The sequence below is a fragment of the Pavona decussata genome, unplaced genomic scaffold (genome assembly GCF_977016875.1).
Source record: "Pavona decussata unplaced genomic scaffold, jaPavDecu1.1 SCAFFOLD_2673, whole genome shotgun sequence".
In the NCBI taxonomy this organism is placed as follows: Eukaryota; Metazoa; Cnidaria; class Anthozoa; order Scleractinia; family Agariciidae; genus Pavona; species Pavona decussata.
In genome coordinates, this window is record NW_028146256.1 from 531 (window position 1) to 8,558 (window position 8,028).

The 8,028-nt window shown below is 40.2% G+C and overlaps 4 protein-coding genes across 4 annotated transcripts; 2 read left to right on the top strand and 2 right to left on the bottom strand.

The window, feature by feature from the left end:
- Positions 1–211: 211 nt before the first annotated feature.
- LOC146447171 (uncharacterized) lies at positions 212–1,743 on the top strand (the record flags this gene model as incomplete). The annotated part of the gene is made up of 2 exons (XM_085102815.1): positions 212–1,677; positions 1,739–1,743. Coding segments are annotated over 2 exons (1,471 nt in total), but the record flags the coding sequence as incomplete, so codon positions are not given.
- On the top strand, positions 1,272–2,738 carry LOC146447172 (uncharacterized). The gene has a single exon (XM_085102812.1). It carries the CDS (start codon positions 1,813–1,815, stop codon positions 2,620–2,622), a length of 810 nt encoding a protein of 269 aa, XP_084958938.1. The 5' UTR covers positions 1,272–1,812; the 3' UTR covers positions 2,623–2,738.
- Positions 2,739–2,936: 198 nt separating this feature from the next.
- Positions 2,937–4,738, bottom strand: LOC146447173 (uncharacterized). The gene is made up of 2 exons (XM_085102814.1): positions 4,261–4,738; positions 2,937–4,183 (listed from the first exon to the last, which is right to left on the bottom strand). The coding sequence occupies exons 1-2, from the start codon at positions 4,587–4,589 to the stop codon at positions 3,211–3,213; spliced, it is 1,302 nt and encodes a 433-aa protein (XP_084958940.1). The 5' UTR covers positions 4,590–4,738; the 3' UTR covers positions 2,937–3,210.
- Positions 4,739–4,951: 213 nt separating this feature from the next.
- Positions 4,952–5,286, bottom strand: LOC146447174 (scavenger receptor class A member 5-like; the record flags this gene model as incomplete). Its single annotated transcript, XM_085102813.1, has 1 exon — positions 4,952–5,286. A coding segment is annotated over one exon (335 nt), but the record flags the coding sequence as incomplete, so codon positions are not given.
- Between the last annotated feature and the right edge of the window lie 2,742 nt (positions 5,287–8,028).

The following is an 8,028-nucleotide window of genomic DNA, read 5'->3' on the forward strand; positions in this document are numbered from 1 at the left end:
ACGCAAACTGAAACCAGAACTGAACGTGCAAACTGATTCAATTCGCGCTAAAGTATTTGTTTAACCATCTATTAATATGTTAATTTTCAGCTGTAGCCTATTTAAATATCTGCGTTCACAAACTGATTTTTTCTCTTGATAATGGAGTCAAGATGACTCCGAAACGTCGAGCCTTAAATCTCTCTGTAATTTTTGCATGTCTTTGCTTCAGCAAATCCCTTTTAATTAAAAGCTTAAAACGAGATAATCAGCTACACTTGTTCCGAAGACTCGAGCGATGTAGCACGAAACAAATTAACTGCGATGGATCCATCGAATTCCTGCGATTGTGTCAGAGTTTTGATCTCACGCCAACGTTCGCAAAGATCAACAAAGAAAGGCGCTCCAAATGGAAAAAGTCATCTGCTGCTTTCACGAGGAACGTTATCGCCGAGGAACTCAAGTCAAGAACGAAAGAGAGTGCGGCTCTTCGAGCTGAAATCAACAACATCTATGCTGAAATTCGGCAGAATTGCTCTTTCTTCCGTTATATGTGCATCCTACGAACAATGACCAACCTTCGCAGGAAGTACAAAGATGAAGTCATGAACACGCACACTCGCAAGATCACGAGGTTGCTTTATAGAGAAACGGACGTTGATGAGCACCTTCTGAACATTTCATCTTATGAGCTCTCTTTCTTTCAGAAGTTGATTCTCTGTCGTGGTTTGAAGTTTGTGATCCCTCAGCGGATTTCTCCTGTTGAGGTTAAGGCGGGTTTTGAAAAGGCTTACTGGAATCTTGAACCTTATCTACCGAATGACGATTTGAAAGAACTGGCCGCTGCGACTTTACGATCTGTCGCTCTAGAGTACACCAGCAGACGCGGTCCAAAACCTCCTGATGCACTCGTTAAGGCCATCGAAGAGCTAAAGAGGCGCGACGACATCGTAATTACAAAACCCGACAAAGGATCTGGAGTCGTTGTTATGGACAAATCTCAATACCTTCGCTTGCTATCTGAAGCCTCCATAAGCGATACCAGCAAGTTCAGACCCGTTAGTCTAGAGAGGCCCAAAACTAAGGGTAGACCGCCAACCTACTACCACCCCCTCTTAGAAAAGGAAAGAGAGATTGACAGCCTCCTACGTAGGATACTACCTAAGCCGATCGCCGACTCTCTTCGTCCTAAAGGTTCTAGACTAGCCCACCTGTACGGACTGCCAAAGACTCACAAAGAACGTCTAGCCATGCGCCCAATACTATCGGCTACACAGACATATAATTATGCCATGGCCAAGTGGCTTGAGGATAAACTGAAGCCCTTATCGTATAATCAATATACGGTATCTGATACCTTTCAGTTTGTTGACGAAATACAGGGCTTGAAGATCAACAATGGTGAGCTTTTGGTCTCTTATGACGTAACCTCGCTGTTTACAAATGTACCTCTTGACGAGACGATTCAGATACTGGCTGACAAAGCCTTTGTTGATGACTGGTTTAATCAAACCACCAAACTAAACCTCACTAAAGCAGATTTGGTCGACCTCCTTAAAGCAGCTACTAAGAACCAGCTCTTTCAGTTTGACGCGTCGTTGTATGAGCAGATTGACGGAGTAGCAATGGGTTCTCCTCTTGGCCCATTGCTTGCAAATGTTTTCATGTGCTCCATCGAGGAAACTCTGCAACAGGATGGCTTGTTACCCCCGTTCTACCGGAGGTATGTGGATGACACTCTTACCATAATGCCCGATAGAGTAACCGCTGACCACTTCTTACGCACGCTCAACCATTGCCATTCTTCCGTGAAATTCACTATGGAGACCGAACATGACGGGTCGCTTCCCTTTCTTGGCGTGGAATTACTTAATCGAGCTCCCAAGATCGAAACCAAGGTTTACTTACATCAAGCCCACCAATACAGGCCTTCTACTTCATTACCAGAGCCACGTAGATGATCGTTATAAACGGAGCCTAATTAACACCATGCTAGACCGGGCCTACCGATTATCTTCTGATTGGTCACATTTCCACGACGAATGCGACCGGCTCAGAGAAGTGTTCAGTAAGCTTAAATACCCACAACACTTAATTGACACGGCCATCAAAAAGGTTATCGACACTAAGGTATCTGATCCACAGCGCTATCCATCGTCACAAGAGAAAGCGAACACCGTTAGAGTCATCCTACCGTTTAAAGATCAGGGTTCAGCGAACATTGTGAAACAGCAACTAAGTAAATTAAGTTTAAAAGTAGGAACTGCCATCCAACCTGTGTTTGTGAGTCGAAAACTCAATGAAGATCTTAAGGTGCAAGAAGCCAAGCCCTCCATTGTCAACCAACGATGTGTAGTATACGAATTTAAATGTAACCTGTGCGATGCAGGATATGTGGGGTATACGCGTGGGCACCTGCATGAGCGCATAGACGGACACAAAAGAAAGTCGTCTTCAATTTACAAACACTACCATCTTCAACATAATGACCAGATACCACAGCGTTTTTTAGAACGGTTTCACGTTCTTGCGAAATGCACCAGCAAATTTGATTGCCTCATTCATGAGATGCTATTCATACGCAAACTGAAACCAGAACTTGACATGCAAACTGATTCAATTCGCGCTAAAGTATTTGTTTAACCATCTATTAATATGTTAATTTTCAGCTGTAGCCTATTTAAATATCCGCGTTCACAAACTGAGTTTTTCTCTTGATAATGGAGTCAAGATGACTCCGAAACGTCGAGCCTTAAATCTCTCTGTAATTTTTGAATATGCATTGTTTCATTTTTTCTTGCTTTAACTTTTATGAAGCAGCACAAAAGGTTCAAGGTTTCAAGTTCAAGTTTTATTCATCAACATCAAGACTGAATTTTCATAATTGAAATTCATAATTGTAATGCATTGTAATGCATGTACTGTATGTACAACTGTGGACCTTAAACTGTTGACATTAAACTGATTGAATATGCACTGTTTCCTTTTTTCTTGCTTTAACTTTTATGAACATGAACTGGAAAATTATGAAAATTATGAATTTCAATTATGAAAATTCAGTCTTAATGTTGATGAATAAAACTTGAACCTGAAACCTTGAACCTTTTGTGCTGCTTCATCATGCATTCATTAAAGAAACTACAGTAACTGTGACTTAAACAACAGTCACTTTGGCAATCCTGTGTTAATGAAGGAGTATAAAACATGAACTCAGATAAAGCTATACTCCAGTTACAAGTCTTTACTACCACTGCTTGTACAATGACTGATACATTCCACTACCAGGTGCTTCACTGCCACTGAATCCACTCTGTCCCTGGTACATACCACTAGTTCCTTGGTGTTGTTGAATCCACTCTGTCCCTGGTACATACCACTAGTTCCTTGGTGTTGTTGTTGGTCATAAGCTGTGAATGCACTTCTTGGATTTGGCCTTGAGCTTTGTAGAAGGTAAAATAGTTTAAGTTCATGCTCTCGAGCTTTGTCCATCTCTTCCCTCATAAAATTTATAAGGTCTCTGGTGGGATCATTTTTTACCACTTCCTTCACAAGATCTAAGGTTTCCACTAAGGCTGCATCAATTGGGGATTTTTTCTTTTCTTTTCTTGCTCTTTTTATAGGAATAAACATTTCAGTTTCTTCACTTTCAGTGCTCTCAAGATCCTCAACATTGGCCGTGTCTACTTGAGACAATGATGAACATGGTGATGGTGATTGTTCTATTGCTTGGTCCGGTTGACATGATTCTCTAGTTTTTACAACAGCAAATAGGACTGGAAACCATTTCCCATATCCCTGGTTCTCTTGGAATCTCTTGATCCCTGTTGCTGTTTTGATTGTCATGGCTGCATTTTTGCAGTCACTTACACATTTTTTGAATTTAGTTCTCATTTGAATAATGCTCAACACAAATTGTGAATTCCTTTTTGCTGCTCTTTCTGGCAATTCTTTTTTTATTCTTTCATAAATTTCACCATTACGTTGATTCTTGCTGTTTGTAAATACCAGTTTTCTTTTATAATAGTCGTTGTTTACAACTATATCAATCATGTCATCCACACCATCATCTTTCCACTTAGGTCGACGACCAGTTTTTCTTTTTGATTTTGACTTTTTTGAAAACATTAGCCGACTTAAATCGTCTTCATGATCGTCATCTTCCTCGCCACTATCTTGCTCATCGATATCATCAGCACTTTGTACTCTGAGAATAAATAAACAAACAAAGCTGAAATCTCCTATCTATAAACGCTACGATGGAGATATTAACTCATTAAATACCTTTTTGTTTTTGTTTCCGTGCTACCAGTTGACGAATGCGGCTTGTTTGAAGTAATATCTTCATTGTCAACAGCGTCATCTTGATCTTGGCCTTCACTCGACTCGCGCCTTTTCATCGTTTCATTGAAGCACGTCTCACAATATGCCACAGATTTTCCCTCTTTCCACCCAGGAGTGTCGTCTTCATTTTCAAACACCGAGCACCTCATACAATAATAATTGCTGCACGTCAAACAAGTATATTTTGTTTTTAAAAAGCACGAACTGTACATCCCTTCGGTTGCCGCCATTTTGTCAAAGTGCTGTTTATACTCTTCTGCGCATGGCATCTACGGATTGTGGTTACAAAATGAATAATAATAATTTACTATAATTTATGTATTATATTCGGCACATGTGAAATGCGACGTCTGAATCAAATGTCGAACTTAAGTCAAATATTCGACTGGTTCAGTCGCAGATTCGACGTTAGTCGAATTTAATTCGAAACTGTCGAATTTAATTGATTGAAACGTCGCATTTCACATGCAGTTAATTCTCGAGTTTAATTCGGCACATGTGAAATGCGACGTTTGAACCGGGCCTAAGAAGCTGTTTATTTTCCACGCATGTATGCGTCTCTAATATCCTTAGGATTCAGGAAAGGGATAAACTAAGGTTTTCACAACTTAAAACAACCGATAAAATTGACTTATCTCATTGTCATACTTAGCTTCCTAGAACAGATCACTGATGCATCTTCGTTATGACCACAATTGTCGTTACCCCATCCTCCGTGTTGACATTTCGTAATGGAGCTTTCATAACCCACGCATTCCACATTATCCAGCCATATTCTGCCACTTCCTTGACCAAACCAGGCTTTACGTGGAGCTTCGACAGCCGCTGGAAACCCAAGCTCGCGGCAAACCACTTGTGCGTCCTTTATGTCCCAATAATCGTCACAAACAGTTCCCCAGCTGCTATTGTGAAATATCTCTACTCTGCCCTCTCCTTCCCAGTATCCATCAGCTAACTTAAGACGGTCTGAATAAAAGCAGTGAGGAAATTAATTTTAAGAAAAACACGACACTCCTGAGTTTTACAGACATGTTTTGGCAGTTGCCTCGGCCATCTTCAGTGAGAAATGAACAACAAATTACAGTGAAATATAAATGGTAAAGAAATTACAATAATAATAGCAATAATTGAGACTACAACAATAGTAACAAAAAATTAAACCAAAAGTTTTAAATTAACATCTTTGACCTGTGCGTCAAGTGTAGGTTTGTCCCAAACTATGTGCAACGCCTCTTTGATTTTCACGGCAAACCGCGTGGATGCCTGATCGATGATGGCAAAATTGTCGCGGGAGCATGCAGAGCGACATGCTGACGAAGTCTCCCAATGCTTAAAGATGTGCCCTGTCCGTACCACAGTGTGTGGTTTATAAATTTTCGTGTGCAGGCTGTGCAGCTTAATTGCTATGTAATTTTTTTTTAACCTGAACATCTCAACAGGTCATTTTAAAGTTGTGTGCTTAGTGACTTGGCCTTGAAATATGGGAACAAATGATCATTTGAAACTGATTCGCATACATTTTGATTTCAATTCTCTACCACTGACCCTAGAATTATGTCTTCCTCAATTCACTTTCGAATAAGATCCAATTTTGACTATTTTCGACTGTGTCGTCGTTGTATTTTTACGTAATATCAGTCAATCGATTTACTGTTGCGTAGCTACGTTAATAAATCCGTCGGCCCGAATGCCCAAGCGGAGCCAAGCCGCGCAAATTCGAGCGAAAAATATATTTATACTAGAAATACGTGACTTGCAAAACCTCGCGAAGCTTCGGCTGGGTGGAAAGCCCTCTTTACTCGTATTGTAGCATCAAATGAAGAGATTAAATGGGGCATAGGAATTTTTTTTTGATGAACATGGTCTTTCCGTAGTTCCACAGGCTAGTTTGCGGTTAAAAATCAATTTCTGACGCGACGTAATGTACAACGGGCGTGCAGCGCTGTCGTGTTCGATGAATTTATTTCCCACGGAAAATTATATTACCGCTACCACAAAACGTGTAATTTCTTCAATGCAATCCTTTACAAAAAAGATTTCTAAAAGAAAGGGAAACGATTCTGGAGAGATAGTTCTGTATCCAGTGAATATTGATGAACACTGCAGTTGAAATTTGATCATGCACGCATATTTTTTCCGATGTATGCAAATTTTGCTCCAGACGACGCCAGACAGTCTGACGTCATTCAGTGAGGACACCTTCAAAGATATAAACATATACACATATCTGAGCTGATTTTCAAAAAGGTGGCTACAGAAATTGAGCACATTTTGAGCCTTTCTAAGCTGAAGGAATATGCTAGTCATTACAGTCAACCCAGGTCACGCGTGAACGATATTTTTGAAATTTGAACGGAGTTTTGAAATTTACATGTCAGTTTTCAAAATCGCCAACGAGATTTCAGAGTTCCCGTATAAATTTCCCTAGCTTATTGACAGTATAAAGCTATGAATTTTTCTTTACATTGCAAAATTGAATATTTCAAGAATAACAATTGTTTCCCAAGTATTTTGAATCTTTTTTTCAGTAAATGCGTCTTCTTCAGAACGATTTCCAGAGAGATGTCCAACATTTCATTCGCACGTCGGACATTACAAAGAGAAATTCGAATGTTCATTTCATTCTTGGAATTACTGTTCACGCGTGACCTGGATTGACTGTAACAATACTCCACTTACGGTTCATCACAAGAAAGTAAGGTCAGGAAATACTATGAAAGAGAAAAGAGGGGCTTTTCTTTGGAATTAGACGTGACATTGACACCTGAGTGAAATGAGACATGACCTGTGATCCGACTAAACAAGTGCGACACTTGGTAATTATTAACGGCGCCAACGCATCTTAAATCTCAACCAAAACCCGGTCTTATAGCGCTCAAGACTAGCCTTCCACAAAAGAATCGGCTTAATCGGGGCAAGACAGCGTTTTAAATTGATTTTCCGTGTTAATTATAAGTTCAAGACGTAATGAGAATCACGCCGAACGAACATCTGGAAATTACTTATGACATTGAGTCCGGAAATCCGACCAAAATCGCACTTCTCGACTAATCGATGACTAGCCTAACAACGCTACAGTTATAACGGCGAAAAATAATAGAATAGCTTTTCAAACTCACGCTTCTTGAAGAGAAAATCCTTGCCCATTCTTGCTAGTGTTTTCCGTATCAGCTTAAGACCCGGATGTTGAAATCAACATTTGAAAAGGGAAGGGTTAGCGCCCTTTTCCACCACAAAAATATACTAAGTCTTTGGCTGAATGAAAAATTCGCAAAAATTTCACGTTGCCCGAATAGAACTCATCCCTAAGACCTACTTTTTAGAGCCAAAGACTGTCACCTCCTCAAGCAAAGCCCACAATATACAAGCCTTTAATAGTCCAAGCCCGAGTAACTGAAAATTACCCGTTTAGCTTAAAGAGGACTACTGGTAGCAAGCATATTAGACGAGGCAGGAACTGCACTCGTAAGACTTCTTCCCTCACTAGACTTAATGATGTCCTCAGGAAAACTTTGCTTCAGGAAGCCAAACGAAACGCTAGGTCTAATGACTTAGTTCTGATCTCAGAGCGCGCGCCGAATTGAAAGCCAAATTAGAAGACGTTTGAGAGAGAGTGGGGCTAGGTTAGCAAATCAGGGAGGGAGTAGGAGAAAAATATTTTGGTTTTATAAATATTTGCTAATGACCATTGTAATCTATTGAGTTACT

What these genes read in the sequence shown, in the direction of transcription:
- LOC146447172 (XM_085102812.1), top strand. Translation starts at nt 1,813, where the DNA reads ATGACGGGTCGCTTCCCTTTCTTGGCGTGGAATTACTTAATCGAGCTC.
- LOC146447173 (XM_085102814.1), bottom strand. Translation starts at nt 4,589, where the DNA reads ATGCCATGCGCAGAAGAGTATAAACAGCACTTTGACAAAATGGCGGCA. An exon ending in ACGGAAACAAAAACAAAAAG is followed by an intron (nt 4,184 to 4,260) that starts GTATTTAATGAG and finishes ATTTATTCTCAG; the next exon opens with AGTACAAAGTGCTGATGATA.